This window comes from Nematolebias whitei, chromosome 17 (assembly GCF_014905685.2).
Source record: "Nematolebias whitei isolate Nwh7 chromosome 17, NemWhi1, whole genome shotgun sequence".
Taxonomy (NCBI): domain Eukaryota; kingdom Metazoa; phylum Chordata; class Actinopteri; order Cyprinodontiformes; family Rivulidae; genus Nematolebias; species Nematolebias whitei.
Window position 1 is genome coordinate 18,099,887 of NC_056514.1, and position 20,663 is coordinate 18,120,549.

Consider the following 20,663-nt stretch of genomic DNA (forward strand, 5'->3'; position numbering starts at 1 on the left):
GATTTGAGTTGGAAACTTGACTGAAGGATTTATATGATGAACTGAAGTAATGTCTTGAGATTTCACTTAACAGTGGATACACAATGAAGTACTCTTATAAGCATTCTGTTCAGTTTTTGTCTGTTTTAATGCTATGCAGCTTAAAAAAAAACATGCAAAATAGACATCAAAACATTGCTTAATTGGGAATAGTAACTCATGTCTTGACATGTCCAGAAGAAATACATTTAGTTAAAAATGTGAGAAAATTTCACTTACACTACAACAAGGATTTGATGAAACAGATGAGAAAACTCATCTGAGAAAAAGGGACCGAGATGGGATAGAGGTAGGGCAGCCGACTTGGGACAAGAAAGTTCAACTCCACGCCATGCCCACATGTCACGGTGTCTCTGAGCAAGACACCTAATCCCTAATTGCTCCCCGGACGCTCAATAGCTGCCTTGCTCGACCTGGATGTATCGCAGGTGCGATGGGTTAAATGCAGGGAACTAATTTCGTCATTGTATGGGAACATACAATGATGACAACACATTGCACTTAACTGTTATAATTCAGACATACTAGAGACATACAGTGACCTGAATGTCACATACATTTTAGTTTAGTCATACAGTCATATAATCTGTTTAGTCATGTCACATACGAGTCCGGTATTTGATATGACTAAAAAGGCATTTTGATATCTTTAACCCTCCTGCTGCCCATCGGCCATTTTGACCCACGTGGCACAGAAGAGTTAACATTGGCTCACAACATGACGTTTATTTAGATTTTTTTGTCTTTTGGGATGTTTCCATGAAATGTTTGACTGACTAACGTTTCTAATTATTTACAAACAAACCATTCTAGTGGGTGGCTGTGGCTGAGTGGTTAGAACAGTCGTCTTCCAGTGCAAGAGTTGGGGGGTTCGATTCCACTTGCAGTCATATGCCGAAGTGTCCCTGGGCAAGATACTGAACACCTCATTGCCTCTGATGTGTGTCCCATTGGTGTATGAATATGACTAAAGCACTGATTATTCTTTGTATAGATCTAGTAGAGTGCTGTATGAATGGGTAAATGAGGACACAGATTGTGTTGTAAAGCACTTTGAATATCTTGATAAGATAGAAAGGCGATATATAAGTACAGTCCTTTTATAAGTACAGTCCTTTTATAAGTACAGTCCTTTTATAAGTACAGCCCATTTACCATTTACAACATGTAACATGTTACATGTGTTACTTTTCATATAACACATATATAGTGCTTGAGGACTCACACAAATTATAAACTTTATTTTCACGTTATAACTTCTTAGCATCAGCTCCTTGTGTTTTACTCTCTACTACAACGGATGTATGTCATCGTCCCAGAATGCTTTGTAAAATAAGGGCGAGATCCTTAGGTGAAAAATGTAATAAACATCCATCCATCCGGGCAGCACGGTGGCACAACTGTTTGTCTCATTTGTCTCTATGTGTCCCTGTGATGAACTGGAGACCTGTCCAGGGTGTCCCCCGCCCCTCGCACAGTGATTGCTGGATATGGGCACTGGCGACCCCCGTGACCCAAAATGGAAGAAGCAGGTAAAAGATAATGGATGGATCATCCATCCATCCATTATCTTTACCCTCTTCTTCCTTTCTTGGGTTGCGGGGGTCACTGGTGCCATATCCAACTAGCACTGTGCGAAAGGCGGGGGACACCTGGACAGGTCTCCAGTCCGTCACAGGGACACATAGAGACAAATGAGACAACCATTCACTCTCTCACTCACACCTAGAGTTACCAATCAGACTAACATGCATGTTTTTGGTCTGTGGGAGGAAACTAGAGTACCCGGAGAAAACCCACGTATGCACGGAGAGAACATGCAAACTCCACCCAGAAAGGCCCCTGGACCGGGATTTGAACCAGGGACCTGCTCGCTGAGAGGCAGCAGCTCTACCAGTTGCGCCACCGTGCTGCCCTGTAATAAACATACATATTTAATTTTTAATTTTCTTTTGGCTGCTCCCTTCGTTGAACCACAGATCTTCCGATCGCAGGTCCACCATCTCTAACCTCTGCACCACCACTCCCATTATGATGTTTTAAAGTAATTAGTTTTCACATGTCACAAACAACAACTTGTAGTCAGGGTTTAATTTGTAAATCAAAAGATGCTGGAACAAAAATAGCAGGGGGATCTGGGGGTACTCCCTCAGAAATATTTGAATAAAGTAGATGCCATTTCCTGCTTTCGGGTGTATTTTAATTGTAACTGTATTTTTACAATTACAATTAAATTAATTGTAATTAAATTAATTACGATTACAATTAAATTTTTACATTTACAATTTTTACCATTTTATTTTATTGTGTTTTATTTCTGGCTGCTAAACATCTAGTTTTACCTACATAAGTAAACACTTGATTCAATAACTATTTTAAAGAGCAAGAAAAAGTAGCCTGACCAACAGCTCTCTCCTTGTGTGAATAAAGCACACTCTGCTTCTCTCAAGCATCCTAACACCCCACCCCTACGTCAAGTACCTTCTCCATGACCACTGCCTTCATGCGCTTCAATTCTCGATTGTTTAGTTGTACAATGAGAAGACTTTTTTTAATGAAAGTAAATTGGACTGTCTTTTTGACATTTTGATTGCTGCTGTTTTGACAAATAAAAATAATAATTATAATAAATAATAGGCTATATTTTTGCTCCGTTGTTTTGAAATGTGACATATGTCATGTGATTTCCCATCAAACATTTCTCACATATTTTTAATAAGTAATCAAATTTTATTAATGACCCACTTAAACTGTAAAACTGATTTGCAGTTTAGTTGTGCTGTTAAATTATATTTTTGTGTTTTTAATTAAATTGCCCATGACTGAACTTTTAGGGGCGGAGATTTTTTTTAAGAAGCAACGATTCTTACTTGAAGGGGCAGCTTTGATGTGATATTAAGAAGCGGCTGTTATGTTTAAAATTAGTGTTTATGTAATTATTTTCAATTATAGGTTTTATCCATTCAAGGCAGTCAATTTTGTCCATACCTGTATTATTAGTAAACCTGAGGGTTACCGGATCAAGCAAACGGTTACCAGAACGCACCTGTCAAAATAAGAGAGTTCTCAGCTCAAACGAAGCCCTGCTTTTAATGAAATGGGGAAAAAACATCTAAAGGCCAATATGTGCAAGAAGTCAGAGATCCTTTTTTCCTACGTTTTTATGCAATTTATAAATCAATATGTGGACATTCTTCCTAGCTTAGGTTATGTTGTCATGTTTAGCTGATGTTGGAATTTCAGGCAGTATCCACATACTCTTAAAAATCACCTTTTAAAGAAGTATTTTTTAACATGTATCAGTCTTTCAGAAATTCCTGCTAAGAAACGTCAGGTATTTTGGGCAGTTTATGTATTTTTTGGCGTCCTCACCCTTTTGTTGAGATATGACCATTCCTGCAAACCAAGCTCATCCATCCCAGTTCCTCTGACTCTCGCCTTCTTTATGCTCCAACAGAAACTGAACCCACAGATCTGACCAAAAAAATGCCCAAAACAGGTAGTTTTTATCATTTTTATTTTTTATTTTTTGTTGCGTCTACCTTCTCTAGCTCTATTTCCACAGCTCAGTGACTGATGTGTACACCCATGCTGTATTTCTGTGCAGTTTCCTAAACATGCAGTGCAATTTGAATTGATGCATCTAAATGAACAAGTTGTAATATATTTTCTTAAACAAGCTGTTTTTATAACCTATGCACTGTTATCAACTTGTTTCTGGGCTATTTATTACCACAGATGCTTTTCATTTGTTGCTTTTATACTTGCAATCATCTTTTGCGCTGAATTTTGTTACTTGCATAAGAAAATAAACATTTGGATTTTTTTACGTTTTCTCGTACTTCTTTATTCCTGCTTGTATTTGTTGAATCAGAATGTTGTTGTAGGACAAACTGAACCGTATTGTTTTACGAGGCTCATCGGGCTGAGTGCACACCGACTTATTAAATAACCCGGTGCCTCTGGACCTGTTGGAAAACAGAGAGGCTCTTCTGACAGGCTCTGATAAAAGAGGCTTGGGAATAGTATATTCCCAGCTCCCCTGTTGCCCCTTGCAATCCTTAAAAAAAACTTCAAAACAGATCCATCCTTCCCAGAGACCCTCGTGGCGTTGTAAAAACCTCACCCTGTTTTGCCTCCGAGGTCCAGCCTAAATGAGGTAAGGAGCCCGAGCTGTAAACCTCAGATCCCCTCAGTTATGTCTTTCATGCGGTGCCAACAGGCTCCTCTGGTTTACCGGGAACAAGCCTTGGTGGGCTTCAACGAGGGTGTTCTACTTCCCAGACGAGATTCTGTTTCTCCCATCCAGAGCAGTGGCGGAGGCAGGACATCGGCACAGAAACACAGACCTTTTACAGGCTAACCCTCCAGGGGACCCCAGAGCTGCACTCCAGCAGCTGTCGGGCCCCTGGATCTGACAACTATTAGATCTGCAGCCCTTTGGATGGAATCAGTCGCCTAAATCATTTCAACTACACAAACCTACAGCAGCTATGTCGTCTCAGTTCATGGGTCATTTCACTGCTTTCTAACTTTTACAACTTTTGGAATTATAAAATGACTTCCACACAATAAAACACACCAAATTAAATCTGTGTTTATTTTTTAATCAATTATACAAATAAACATAATCAAATTTATTGTAATATTGATTATTTTATAAAATATATTCATTAGTAGTAAAGAAGAACAGAAGCATGTTAAATATTTTATTGAGCAAGTTTCTTTTATAAAAAGGGGAATTTTTATATTCTCAAATTTGACACTTAAAGTTTAAAAATCTGGCATTTTTCTTGAACTTATTAATTGGGGAGTGGTGGCGCAGAGGTTAGAGAGGTGGGCTTGTGATCCGAAGATCACCGGTTCACGCCCCGGCCCCGACAACATCAAAAATTGTGGGTGGGGTAGGTGAAATACCCACACTTGCCTCCACCCTCATTCGCCCCACTCTGGGCCCATGAGCAAGGCCCTTAACCCCCACCATGTGCTCCCTAAAAAAAAACAGTTCTCTCTTGAAAATTAGTTCTCGTGGCTCAATGAGACTAACCTGGATAAATAAAGGCTAAATGAAAAAAAAATTAGAAGATAAAAAAAATATATTTATATTTCAGAGTTCAGTTTATATATTTGTTTTGTTTTTTTAAACTTTCAAACCACTTTAGTTCAAACAGCACAAACAGACACATCAGTTAATAAATATTTCACAGGTTTCTAAAACTTTTTTCATTAATTCAACCTTTATTTAGACAGGTTAATCCCATTGAGCCTCGAGGACTCATTTACAAGAGAGACCTGATTAAGAGATCAGGATCAAGTTTGAATCAGGAAACGTTTAGAAATGTGTCAACAATATATTTACAGTAATCTGTGGATCTTTATTCCAAAGCTAAAATACAACAAACCTATCTAAGCTGATGGGGTACTTGTAGAAAAAGTACATACTGTATATCTTAATTTTATGAATGTTAATTTTGTGAATCTTTTGTGCCCACCAACTTAGAAAAGACTAAACTTAATACTTTTTTAAAAACAAGAAAATGATTGTCACATCATCACACTCTACATTGAACATGCTCTGTTAAAATCCTTAAGAACTGTAAAAATTATGGTGTAAACCAGGGGTGTCCAGATGTTTTCAGTATGTGAGTTATTTTTAAAATGACCAAGTCAAAGTTATCTACCTAAGGCCTCGTTTACACAAGAACAACCTCTGTTTGTGTTTTTCAGTGTTTATTGGAGGTAAAAAAAACAAAAAACAAACAAGAAATGAGCAGGTTTACACGAAAACGCTGTAGTTTCCATGTCAGTTGGGTTGCCAGATAAAAAAAAATTATGACCTATAGTACTGTGGCTTTAAAATGATAGTATTTTGACCTAAACTGTCATATGTGCTGCGTAAAGATATTCTAAGATGGGGTGTTTGTTGAACATGTGCACAGAAAATGAGGGGGTAAATAAGACATTTTAATTGTATCTGGCAACCCTGAGCAGAGCTCAGCTGTATTCATCATGCATGCAGTGTCTGTATGATCACAGTTACGTACAAACGGTGAACAAACTATCGTCTCTTTGGACCCTGGATTTTCAGAGACTCTACTTCCTCAGGCGGCTGAGACAAACTGGTCTGGGAAGCTCAGTCCTCACCTCCTTCTACAGGTGTGCAGTGGAGAGCATCCTGTGCTCCAGCATCAATGTGTGGAATGGAGGCTGCACAGCTGCAGAAAGAAAAACTTTGCAGAGAGTGGTGAAGGCTGCACAGAAGATGTTGGAGTCAGTCTCTCCACCATCACAGACATCGACACCTCCAGATGCAGGAAGAGAGCCACCTGTATCATGAAGGACCCCACTCACCCAGCACACACACTTTTTGCCCCGTTCCTCTCAGGAAGGAGGTTGGAACAGCTTCTACCCTGAGGCTGTTAGACTCATGAATCTCTGACCAGAATAATCACTGTGAAAAATCACATCATGTTGCTGCTGATCTGTTTCATGTTGCTGCTGATCTGTTTCATGTTGCTGCTGATCTGTTTCATGTTGCTGTGTTCATTCGTGCTCATCTGCTCACACAGACTCATGTTTGTGCTGCTGTTCGACGTAATGTTTTTATGCTATTTGTGTTTAGTGTATTACAGTATTTAGTTAATGTTTTTCTTAGCTTACAGTATATCTTAGATCTTATTACAGTTTTTCTTTTACATTTTATTGTTGGATGTAACTGGGACCCTGTGTACATAAGCTCGTTCCACCACATGTACCACATGAGCTACGAATGACAAATACATCTCTCAGAATCTCTGGATTTTATTAGTTTTGCTCCTAAATGCTGAAAAAGAGTGAGCAGTACAAAAACACTCTGCTCTCTGACATTTATTATAAGTGTTGTTATTTATTATAACTCTTGTTATTTATTCTAACTGTTGTTAGAGCAGAAAAACTTTGGACTGCAGCCGCCTGTAGTGCACATATGCCACTTCACGCTTGTATAGCATTTCACTCCTCCGTGGGGGTTTCCCAAAAAAATCTCCACTCGGAGACCTGGATTCAGAGAATGAGGGCTGTTGTCATGTTCATGAACGACCAAACGTTCCACGTCGGGTAAAAGGGGCTTCAGACTGGCTGCCCTGTCTGTCACTCAAGTGACAAATTAGATAAATGGATGAGAGGCTGGCATATATTTTTTTAATGCCATGCCATCTACCCATAATACCTTTGAGATTGACCAGTAGATCTTGATCGAGGTACTGGGGGCACCCCTGGTGTAAATGAATGGGTTTTCCACTGTTTTGTTGGTTTTATGTATTTATGATTTTGTGCTTGGGTCAAGTTTAATCACCTACATCTGTCTTTGCATGTGTTGCCTTTGTGTTGTCCTTGAACTCAAAGCAATGCAGCAATGTTAGATTAGGAAACATCATTTAAACATGTTTGTATGAAAAAACAAGTTTTCAAACCACAGTAGGAAAAAAAAAAAAACTTTTTTTTCATTCAACCTTTGTTTATACAGGTTAATCCCATTGAGCCTCGGGGGACTCATTCATAATGTGTAGAATACACCACAATTTCAAATATTTAAAGACATAAAAATGTTTGGTGTGACACTGGAGAAACAGATCATTCTTTCCATCTATCTTCATCTTTATATTCTACAGACCTGTAGTCAGGTCACAGAGGCAACGAGTCCAAGAAAGAAACCCAGACCTCCCTCTCCCCAGAGACCAGTGGTGTAGTCTACATTTTCGTACTGGGTATACTGTGCTTAGAAACTAAAGTGCACTAATTAGTACAATGTAATTGTTAATTTATTTAGATTTTTAAGCATATTGAACATTTCAAAATTTCTCTGATGCTTTTATTTGAATAAATATACAGCAAACTTTATACAACCGTTGGCTTTGTATTAAAAACATAGAATTTATAAAACAGTATCAAAGCAAAACATGTTCAAGTATTAAGTAATAAATATAGAAGAGTTAATTATACAAAAAGGTATTAATTAAACAAAAAACAGGTTGAACCAACTCAATGTGTCTATAAAATGTTCCAAATGTGTTGACAATGATATGAGCCCATGCCAATGATACATGACATTGGGCACATTTAAGTGGGTATACTGAAATTCCCAACCTTTTTTAGTGGGTATACTCTGTAGTGAACTCGGCCTCCGGTCAAAACCTGCCTCTGAAGACCTTCATGGGACAGGAACTGTTATTTCATTGATTTGAATCCAGAAATACAAATTAGCTCATCCAGAGACTTTCTAATTGTATCCTGAACTAATCAATTGAAAGAACACTCTCTTTTTTATATTATCATTACTATTTTACAATGTCTTGATAATCAAAAGTGTGTTTAGTTCAGACCATTTTTAAATGTTGAAGTGAACCACTCATTTTAAATCAACTGTGAAACAGTATTAATGATTTTTAATCCTCATTCAAAGTAGAAATCAAGTTAAATGTCTATGTTACAAAGTAATTATGCATTTTTGATCTTCTGTCTGAAATGAGAAAGGAGTGATGTCGGTCAAAAGTCAGAGACAGTCCGAAGCAAGTTATTGGAACGAACTGTCATGTTTTTAAACCTCTCAGACAGAAACAAGAAAACTGGCACCTGTAAGTCTGTCATTTCTCCAAAACATTTCTCTGTCTGTTCCTAAACATGTCCGCTATTTTTCTGACTTGTAATGACCCTCTGACGTCACTAAAACCACACCCCTGTTGGTTCTTTCAACCAATCAGGACTTCCCAAAAGTGACCGGAAGCAGAACTCTTTAAAAGTCGACACTTCCTAGTTCCAGGGAGAACAGAAGTTCCAAAAGTTCAGAACAGAGAGTTCTGCTGAGAAGGAAGACAGTGTGACTTTGCAAGGGTGAAGTCCACGGTGGTCATTTTCTGAAAGATGACACCTGTCTGGAGCGTTGGTTCAGGTCATCACGCCAAAGACCTATTCAACATCTCAGGAGTTCAGCCCGTTTGCTGAAATTCCACTTAACTTAATCCTATCTTTCGGGGGAGTTTATTTTGGAAGCTGGGCCAGTCAGCCTCGTGGTCCCAAGTTGATGAGAAGCGGATACAAATCCCTGGAGATAAAAAGACTCAGCCTTGCTGGACTTCAGGAGAAGGCCTCTTTGAAACCCCACCAAGGTAAAGAGTCGACGCTCGGGTACCATCTAGCTGAAATCACCGGGAAAAGTGCTATCTGTTTTCAAACAAGATAACTCCCCATCTTTTCTTTATTATCTTAGTTAACCCTAAGTATCCACTTTTCCTTCTTAAAATTTACTCCATCTCTATATTTCCCTGCCAGTAAAGATAAGCTAAAAGCCTGCAGACATTAATTTAAGATCTAAGGATATGTCTGTTGTTTCAAGCTGCAAGTGAGGAATCATGGCCGTATGATTTCCCATTGTAAAGCTCATTAATTAAGCTGTGTTATTGTAATCAATTATGCCAATCAATGTGTAAAATGTGTGATGTGTTTAAATCGTTTTGATAAATAAAAGACCGCACTGTTGTTGGTGGGTCAGAAATTTAAACACGTCTTTGTCCACATTTAATCTTCTAGGCACGATATTACTTAGTCCAGAAAAATGAAAGAATCCGTTTAAATTAAGTAAAATATTATGTACTTGAATTAGTCCAGATATTATAAAATGTAAGAGAGCACCCTTGAGCTAAATCCATCTCTCGGTGTCTCTCATTACAACTCCATATACCCGCGTATCACAAATACTACACCACTGCCAGAGACACTCTTCAGTTCGTCCTGGGGGACCCTGAGCCGTTCCCAGACCAGAGAAGATCCACAACTCTTCCAATGAGTTCTGGGGCCTCCTACTAGTGGGACGTGACCGGAAGACCTCTAAAAGAAGGCATCCTTATCAGATGCCCGAACCACTTCAGCTGACTGACCCCAGGTGAGGCTTGAAAGGCAGACAGACCAGTAAATCAGGAGCTTTGTCTTGTGACTCATTTTTATTTTTCACCATGACTGGCCAAAGCAACACCCTCATTACTGAGGATGAAGCACCAATTTGTCAATCCAATTCTTGCGTCATTCTACCGTCACTCCTAAACGTGACACCCAGATGGTTAAAATCTTCGGCCTGAGGCAAAGACCACCACTCTGACTCTGAGGGGACATTCCACCCAGTTCCAGTCAAGAAACAGAAAATTATAGATGGTATTAAAAAACCTTAAACAAAAGGACGGGTTTGGAGCATCTGAGAAACAACATGCCTGAGGCAACTTTTAACAAGAATAGTCAATTAGGTGATTGGTGGTGGGACACAAAGGACCAGCTGGGGCGACTGTGACTGAGTGGTTAGAGCAGTCGTCCTCCAATGGGAGAGTTGGGAGTTCGATTCCACCAGCAGCCACATGTTGAAGTGTCCCTGGGCAAGACACTGAACCCCTAAATGCCTCTGATGTGTGTCCCATCACTGTATGGATGTGATCTAAAGCTCTAATTATTATCTACAGGTTCAGATTAGCTTTGTATACATCTAGTAGAGAGCTGCATGAATGAGGGCACAGACTGTAAAGAGCTTTGAGCGTCTTAACAAGGTGCTATATAAGTACAGTCCATTTACCATTTACCAGCAGGGTGGTCAGAGTGGTTTCCACATCAGTGTGTTTACACACCATCATTCCTTAAAGCAACTTGAACTGAAGCCCAACCTTTGTGTTCAGTTATGTAAAAAATGAAAACAAGCTAATAAAAAACACGGCAATCAATAATTTACTCCCCTCTTTGATTTTCAAACTTGTCTCCATTAAAAAACGCCTTTAACTACTTCAGCGCATTGTTCAAGGACTTCAAAAGCATCTTTTATTCTCAGTTAATATTCACACATGTTCCAAACACATGTGAAATACAAAAGGTTGAGCCTGGCCAACTACAGTCATGCTTTGATATGTTGTGCAGAATATCAACTCACGTGTTGGGTTTTATTCCCTCCATTTCGTCTCTCAGGCTTTGATGATCGTATGGGGTCGTAGCGTTCACGGGCTCGGTTCATATGAGGCCGAAACTGTTTGCTCTGTGCTCGTGCACAGAGGTAGAAAGGACAGAGACAGGATGAGAAGCCAGTCAACCTCTGAGTGTGTGTATTTCTACGCAGTGCGTTGTGTAACTTGGAGAGTTGAGGAGTATCACCTGTGGAAAGAATCAACTAGGTGGGTGGTTTAAGACCTTTGATTCATGACCCTGCATCTGTTCTGTTCTTATCATTTGAAAGAGTTACTGAAAAGTTGCAGTAGCCTCTCACGCATTGACTGGAAATGAACAGGCGCCTGCTGCAGTATTTCATCCTGAGGCAGAAGCAGCTGACAGTTCAAAAGTATAATGAAATTCTATTTATCTGGTACAATAAAATATACATTATACACAATGCAGGAGGTCTTTCCTGGTTTTCAGTAAAAAACACTAAGAATAACACAAGGATTTGCAGGACTGATCACCAGCTACCAGAAACACCATCCATGATCTTTTACCCGCTTCTTCCATTTTGGGTCACGGGGGTCGCCGGTGTCCATGTTCAGCAATCACTGTGCGAGGAGCGGGGTGCACCCTGGACAGGTCTCCAGTCCATCACAGGGACACATTGAGACACACGAGACAAACAACCATTCACTCTCTCACTCACACCTAGGGACAATTTAGAGTTACCAGTCAGCCCAACATGTATTTTTTCTGTCTGTGGGATGAAACCGGAGTACCCGGAGAAAACCCACGCATTCACGGAGAGAACATGCAAACTCCACCCAGAAAGGCCCTTTGGACCGGGATTTGAACCAGGGACCTACTCGCTGAGAGGCAGCAGCTCTATCAGTATGTTGCCCACCAGAAACACCAATAACAATAAAATAGGTCCAACAGATGCATGAGTAAAAAGTAAAAGTTAAACTGAGACTGCTACAAACAGGTGCCCTCATAGGGCTTTGAATATATGGAAATGGATGAAACCAGGCATGACAAGACCAGTCAGTTCAGGTGGTCTACCATCAGGTGGGCCTTCACCAAAGACGGGAACAGTCATTTCCTGCTGGACCTTGTCAATGTCCTCTAATGGGACAGACAGCGAGGCATCTGACTGAACCCCATGCATGATGAGCAAAAACAGGCAGAGAGATGTGCAGCTGTGGCTGTCATTATTCACTTTGGCTTGGGAACTACTTTGTACTTGGGAACACAAAGTGTCACTGGAAAGAGGGAAGTCTGTGATACTCCCGTTGACCTTCTTTTTTCTAGTGCTGCTTGAAAGTTTGTGAACGCTTTATAATTTTCTATATTTCTTCATAAATATGAACTAAAACATCATCGGATTTTCACAAAAGTCCTAAAAGTAGATAAAGAGAACCCAGTTAAACAAATGAGACAAAAATATTATGCTTGATCATTTATTTATTCAGGAAAATGATCCAGTAGTACATATCTGTGAGTGGTAAAAGTATGTGAACCTTTCCAACAATTTTCAGTCAGGTCATCTGGACAGTTTATTTTTTTGTGCTGAAACGTTTCACGTTCCATCCAGAAAACTTCATCAGTCAAGGAAACACAAAACTGATTCTTCCCCCAACAGCTATAATAATAATAATAATAATAATAATAATAATAATAATAATAATAACTTTTATTTATAATGCACTTTACATTCACAGTGAATCTCAAAGAGTACAAAATATCCTGATGCATGCTCAATAATCCAGGTAGAAAAATCTAAAAAGTTAAATCTGGTCCTCTGGACATTCAAAAAAACAAAACAAAGCAAAACAACAAAAAAATGTAGAAACATTTCGTCTCTCATCCGAGAGGCTTCCTCAGTCTGAGGAGCTGTATTCAGCTCAGTCTCTTAAATAGCACCTTCTCAGAGTGGATCAACCAGTTTTGCTGCTGACAACCAAAACCAGCTGATCACATGCTCAAGAAGGACCATCAGCCTAACAATGGATCATTAGTACACTGATGGCTGTTTACTGTTCACAGAGGGCTGAGTGATACTAGCAATCACAGCATTGTAAGAGGGGGACAGTTGAACACGTAGGCCTCCACCCCTGTTTCATGATGGACGGTTTCTTTTCACAAAGATGACTTTGTTGGTATGTGAACCTTTGCTTTTAGTATCTGGTGTGGGTTAGTGTTAGAGTATCATAAGGAGTCTACCAGCACCAGTATGGAGTGACCTTGACTTGACTTTAAGTGATTAATGTTATATATTGATGTGTTGTGAATGATGATGTTCAGCATTTGTGACCAAACCTTAGACTGGTGTAAGTAAAGGCCAGCTGCTGCATAACAAGCTCTGCCAGGAATGCTTCCACACCACAAGTGTCTTCCCTCAGTTCTTATATTGTTGATAATGAGTTTATGTACGGGCAGCACGGTGGAGCAACTGGTAGAGCTGCTGCCTCTCAGCGAGCAGGTCCCTGGTTCAAATCCCGGTCCAGGGGCCTTTCTGGGTGGAGTCCAACTCTCATCGGGAACAAGCCCGACTTACTGCCGGCGATGCGGACCAGGCTCTGACACCGGTCATACAGGGACCTAACAGCCCATATCAAAGGGCCCGGTACCCCATACTCCCAGAGCCTCACCGAATCAAACGCGGGCAGCCGTCACCCACCGTGTCTCAGCGTTCAGCAGCTCACGGCAGCATAAGCGTGAGGCAGCTGAACGAACCCGGTGACGAGTTCCGCCTCCCTCCAGCGAGAGCGGCGCGCGTCCCTCCAGAGAAAACGTGTGCTCCCGCGGGGCTCGCAGCCTTCACTCCAACCGCACGGCGTAGATGAAGTCACGCCCTCCGCCTCTCAACGTTCGCACAGCGACGTCAAACACGCAGCCCCACGGCGTCATCAGCTGTCACACGCTTCGCCTCAGCACACACTGGCCCACCTGTACATGAAGGTTGGTCCGCGGTCCGAACGCAGCGCACGGGTGCGTTCAGAGCCTTTTTTCGAGGAAGCCTCGCCTTGGGTCACGCAGAAAACATTCCCGCGACGCATGACGGCGGTTGAGGGGCGGACTGCTGACAGCCGTACAAAACGTGACGCATCACTTAAACGCACGTTCACTCCACGAACGTTACGTAGAGTGGCTAAAACATGCTCGCCGTTCAGATGGATGGACAGGGTGTTATGCAAATGGTTACAAGTTACAGTTTGCAACCCGACCCCCTCCATTCGGAGGAGTTATAGAAACGGTCCTGTCATCATCAGACCAAATCTCATCCCTAAATGCAGAAGTCCAAGTGTTTCTGATAAAAGTAATCTCCAGAGTTCCCCAACGGAGAGAAAACACAGGGTTTTACTCACGTTACTTCCTGGTTCCCAACGGACCGGAGGGATGAGACCGATCTTGGATCTGTCAGTTTTTTCAACAAGGTGATCATGGACAGACCGTTTTTTCACATGTTGACAACCAGACAGCTGTTGTACAACATCCAGAGAAACGCATACCGATCATCCCAAAACACAGAAAATTCCTGAGTTTTTCTCCTTTCAGGGGATGAAGTATCAGTACAACGGGCTGCCGGTCATCGTACGTTCTGTGTATGGAGACAGCCCTGCATCTGTTACACAGAGCAGGGATGAGAGTTTTGTTTTACCTGGATGATCTGCTGCTCTTGTCACACTCCAGACAGGAGGCGTTGATGCAGGCTCAGGTGTTGACATCACACCTGTTAAATCTGGGCTTCGCCATAAATTGGAAGAAAAGCTCGATTTTCCCGGCCCAGACATTTGTTTATCTGGGAGTGGAATTAAATTCAACCACCATGAAGGCTCGTTTATCACAAACGAGATTCGACACTTTTAAAAGTCAACTCCGCCACGTAAGACCTGGCAGAGTGGTAACAGTTGTCTCCATCATGAAGCTGTTGGAAATGATGTCATCAGCTCACACAGTGGTTCTGCTGGGTTTGTTACACATGAGACGCCTCCAGAGGTGGTTTGCGCGTCTGCGTGTGGATCCATTAAAACAAAAGAGACGGATGATCACTGTCCCTCCCTCCGTGAGAGTAGACCTCCGACACTGGGGAAACACCCTGGTTCTGTCAGGGAGTTCCCGTCAGCAGACCCTCGTCACACGTGTCAGTCTTCACGGACGCGTCGCTGTCAGGCTGGGGGGGACATGCCTATCTCAAGCAGTAGGGGCGCTGTGGCCCCACCACCCATCAGCCCCCATAATTGTTTTGGAGTGTCGCACAGTGCTGAATGTGATTCAACACTCTGCTCCCGTGCTATAGAATCAACATGTGTTGATTCACACAGACAACATGGTGACTGCTGCGTACATAAACCGTCAGGGGGGTGTGCATTCAGCCCAGATGTTACACATTGCGCGAAAGCTACTGTGTTGGGCTCACCAAAACCTGCTCTCCATCAGAGCAGTTTACATACCCGGTGTTCTGAACAGAGGGGCAGATGTGATGTCCAGGGGCGGCCCACGTCACGCGGACTGGACCCTCCATCCAGACCTGATGGTTCAGACGTGGCAGAAGTTTGGCAAAGCAGCTGTGGACCTGTTTGCGACACGAGAGAACGCTCAGTGTCAACTATGGTTTTCCCTGAGCCCGCGAGACGATCCACCGCTGGGGGTGGATGCATTTGTTCACAGCCCATGGCCCAAAACGCTTCTGTACGCGTTTCCCCCACCTCCTCTGATTTTACGATTCCTGAACCGAGTTCAGGAGGAGGGATTGACAGCTCTCCTGGCGGCTCCCGAGCGCGTGAACGCACCATGGTTCCCAGTCCTGCAACGTCTGTTGTCGGGTCGCCCATGGAAACTGCCGTGGAGGGAGGACGCTCTCCTTCAAGCAGGAGGAGCGATCAGGAGTTACCCAGAAATAGGCCAGCACCTGTGGGTCTGGCCGCTGAGCGGTCCCGCTTAGAGAGGATGGGTCTCCCACAGGAGGTAGTGTGCACAATCCAGGATTCACGTGCTGCATCTACCACAGCTCTGTACACATCAAAGTGGACGGCTTTTCAGCGCTGGTGTACAGAGAAAGGTGTAGAGGCCACCTCATGTCCATTAGGCGGTGTGTTGTCCTTTCTACAACAGCTGATGGACAGTAATTTGACATTCAGCACAATTAAAACGTACGCTGCAGCCATCTCTTCCTGCCACGAAGGGCTCGGAGACAGAACAGCTTTTAATCACCCGCTGATGAAGTGGTTTCTAAAAGGCGTACAGAGACGCAGGCCTGCTTCACGCCCACTTGTGCCACAGTGGGATTTAACGCTGGTCCTGCGAGCCCTGATCAAAGCTCCATTTGAGCCTCTGGATCAGTTTTCACTTAAATTCTTGTCTCCTAAAACAGCCCTGCTGCTGGCTTTAACATCCGCTAAGAGGGTGAGTGATTTATCTGCCCTCTCTGCCGCTCCGTCATGTCTCAAAATCCAGGCTGACGGTAGTTCAGATGATTTAAGACCAAACCCAGCTTTTATGCCTAAAAACATCACGAGCTCTTTTAAATCAAGAGTGATATCGTTGGAGGGGTTTTTCCCTCCCCCCCACAGATCAGAAGAAGAAGCATCTTTTCTTCTTCTCTGTCCGGTGCGGGCGTTGACGTGTTACATAGCGTGCACAGCTGTAATGCGTCAAACTCAACACCTGTTTGTGCATTATAGAGATGCATCTGCAGGTCGCCCGTTATCCACCCAGCGCTTGTCACACTGGCTGTGTGAGGCCATTTCTGAAGCCTACAAGCATCAGATTTAGAGCCTCCTGTCAACCTCAAAGCACACTCGACCAGGGGTATCGCATCTTCGACTGCTCTGCATAATGGTATGTCAATGCAGGACATTTGCACTGCGACTGCGTGGTCAACACCCTGCTCATTCATTCGCTTTATTTACGTGATGTGACGGCTCGTTCCATGACACATTCTGTCCTTAGTGCTCTAACAGAATGAATATTGTTGTTCTCATGGAACTCTGTTTAAGCTCACATCTGTCTGCAAGCATTACAGTGTGAGATGTTATCAGTCACAAGTTGTGACTGTTATTTTGGTTCTATTGTCATTAATCAGTTCATGACTATTGTTACCAATCAGTTCATTTGATCAATAATCAGTTCATTGTTATTGATCTGTTTATACTGTTCAGCCATGAACCAGTTGGTTCATGCCCCCCCCCCCCTCTTCTTTTCAACATCCTCTCCCCGTTGAAAATTTCCAGGGCGTTCATGTTTTGTCAGAACGCATAGTTATACAACATGCGTCTGTGCATGGCACATAATTACGCAACGCGTAGTTATGCACATGAGGAGCTGAGTGACAAGACGTTTTTTTGGGCAAGCTTCTGCTTCATACTGTGTTCGAATGGACCCAGTGAGGCGAGGACCACATCCGCTTCGCCCTTAACCCATCAGCAACAGCCTTAAAGGGCGAAGCCTATACGACATAGAACGTTGGTTACGTACTGTAACCCCAGATTCTATGAGTATAGGCGTAACCCTTTAAGCGTCGGGCCTCACTGGCTCCTAAATGGCTGAAGAAAAAAGCTATTTTGGGTGCCGATTTCCCGCTCTTAACGTAATTTATACGGACCGGGTGGGGCCCACACAGCAGGTGGGCGTGGACTAAATTTTTTCAGTGCTTATGCTGCGCATAACGGGATAAACCCATCAGCGACAGCCTTAAAGGGCTACGCCTATACTCATAGAATCTGGGGTTACAGTACGTAACCAACGTTCCCAGAGTGCTGTATCAAGGCACCTCAGTGGGAAGTCTGTGGGAAGGGAAAAGTGTGGCAGAAAACGCTGCACAACGAGAAGGGACCTGCGGAAGCAGGGGACTGAGTCTGGAGTAGAAACATCCAGAGCCACCGTGCACAGGCGCATGCAGGAAATGGGCTACAGGTGCCGCATTCCCCAGGACAAGCCACTCTTGAACAAGAGACTGCGTCAGAAGCATCTCACCTGGGACTGCTGCTGAGTGGTCCAAAGTTATGTTCTCTGATTACAGTAAATTTTGCATTTCCTTTGGAAATCAAGGTCCCAGAGTCTGGAGGAAGAGAGGAGACACAGAATTCACATTGCTTGAGGTCCAGTGTCAAGTTTCCACAGTCACTGGGGTGTCATGTCATCTGCTGGTGTTGGTCCACTGTGTTTTATCAAGCACAGGGTCAATGCAGCTAGCTATCAGGAGATTTTGGAGCACTTCATGCTTCCATCTGCTGAAAAGCTTTATGGAGATGAAGATTTCATTTTTCAGCACGACCTGGCACCTGCTCACAGTGCCAAAACCACTGGTAAATGGTTTACTGACCATGGTATTACTGTGCTCAATTGGCCTGCCAACTCTCCTGACCTGAACCCCATAGAGAACCTGTGGGATATTGTGAAGAGAAAGTTGAGAGACGCAAGACCCAACACTCTGGATGAGCTTAAGGCCGCTATCGAAGCATCCTGGGCCTCCATAACACCTCAGCAGTGCCACAGGCTGATTGCCTCCATGCCACGCCGCATTGAAGCAGTCATTCATGCAAAAGGATTCCCGACCAAGTATTGAGTGCATAACTGAACATGATTATTCGAAGGTTGGCGTTTTTTGTATTAAAAACACTTGTCTTTCATTGGTGGGATGAAATATGTTAATTTTTTGGGACAGACATTTTGGGTTTTCATGAGCTGTATGCCATAATCATCAGTATTAAAACAATTAAAGACCTGAAATATTTCAGTTGGTGTGCAATGAATCTGAAATATATGAAAGTTTCATTTTTATCATTACATTATGGAAAATAATGACCTTTATCACAATATGCTAATTTTTTGAGAAGGACCTGTATATATGGTAAACTGACAAAAATATGCAAAAACATAAACTTGTAAAATATAGGATGGTGTTAGTTTTCTCACACCAAACCAGAAATGTGCTAGACTAAAATAAATAAAATAATTAATCTGTAAATCCAATGCCACAGAAATAATTTTACCTGTGAAAACGTTCAAAATAGAAAGATTTTGGAGACGTTTTTTAATATCCAGTTGAAACGTTCATACTCAGCCTCTACTGTTGTTCTTGACGCTCCAGAGAGTTTTACAACTCATTGCAGTTTACTTATTCAGTGCCAATTCACAAAGTTGTCTCAGGACACTGTACAATAACATTCACATACATTAAAAGATGTAAACAAGTAAACGTTATCTATCGCTGGAAGCCGTCAGATAGAGTTTAATCTCTACTCACAACCTCACACACTGAGCAAGTTCACAGGCGACAGTGAAAAGAAAAAACTCTTTTTTAACAGGACGAAACCTCCATCAGAACCAGAACCAGGCTCAGGATGGGCGGCCATCTGTCTCGACTGGCTGGGGTTGAGAGGACAGGAACGAGACACAGACACATGACGGGTCCAGGTGAGCTTCGATGGAGAAAACGATAAAACACGTTGGTGATAGAAATAACTGCAAATACAAATGAACAATAGAGTGAGTAAAATCAGCAACGTAGCAGCATAACTGAAGGATAGCTCAGGAAACCAAGCCGACCCTAACTATAGGATTTATCCAAAAGTAAAGACTTAAAACTGGACAATGTGTCAGCCTCATGGACAGAAACTGGAAGTTGGTTCCACAAGAGAGGAGCCTGAGAACTGAAAGATCTTCCTCCCATTCTGCTTTTGGAAAGTCTAGGAACCACGAGTAAACCTGCAGCCTGAGAGCCAAGCGTGATGTTAGGAAAATATAGAACAATAAGATCTTTAACCTACAATAAAGCTTGTTGTAGAGAGTTTTGTATGTTAGATGTAAGATTTTAAATTTACAGTGAAAATGAATCAGCTTCCTTATTTCTCTGGGGAAATTTAGGCCGTTTTGACTTTAACAGAAGAAAGTTTAATGGATTACAAAAAAACTGAGAGTTTCTTGCTGTTTACTGAAGGGATACCTGCTGAAGAAGAAAGATTAGCTGTGATTTAAAAACCTTTATTGGGGACATAGGTACCTATCATTCTACACCTCGTAAGAGTGTCTACATTTCTATCTCCGTTAATGCGGCCCAAACCACAGCGTCTACTCCCACAAAAGTTATATCAAAACTTCCGGCTCGGCCCCGTGATGTGTGCTATTACTTTTATTGACATTTCGAGTTACCATGGACACGTAATTGCGAACAAAGACGCAATATCTCACCAACTCCAGGAACTAGTTGGTGACTGCCCACTTATTATTCTACACCTGAAAAGTGTATCTTTTTCAACTTTAATGTGGCCCGAACCACAACGTGGACCTCCACAAAAGTTATATCAAAACGACCGGCCCGGCTCCGGGAAGTGTGCAGTTACTTTTATTGGCATTCGCAGTTACCATGGCGACATATTTTGTTAATAAAGATGCCAAATTTACCATAGAAAATGAACAGGAGAAAACTCTTCATAGAAACCGAGTAACATACGGAGCCATTTTGGTTCAACATGCAAGGAAGGCACCTATTATTACCTATTATCACCTGTTATTATTATTAATTAGTATTATTTATAATAAATATTAATTATAAATGATTATTGTTAATAATTGTTTGTTTTAATATAAATAATTATTAATATTAATAAGTAATATTTAAACTTAATACTAATTATTAGTGTGAATATTATTAATATTGATTAATAATATTTTACTAATAA

The 20,663-nt window shown here is 42.0% G+C and overlaps 1 protein-coding gene across 1 annotated transcript in view; it reads left to right on the forward strand.

The window, feature by feature from the left end:
• Window positions 1–14,541: 14,541 nt before the first annotated feature.
• The window catches only part of dhrs7cb (dehydrogenase/reductase (SDR family) member 7Cb), a 15,065-nt gene continuing 8,943 nt past the window's right edge, over window positions 14,542–20,663 (forward strand). Inside the window, exon 1 of the mRNA XM_037691614.1 lies at window positions 14,542–14,574. Within this exon, the coding sequence (XP_037547542.1) occupies window positions 14,542–14,574 (33 nt within the window). The remainder of the gene's footprint in view (window positions 14,575–20,663) is intronic.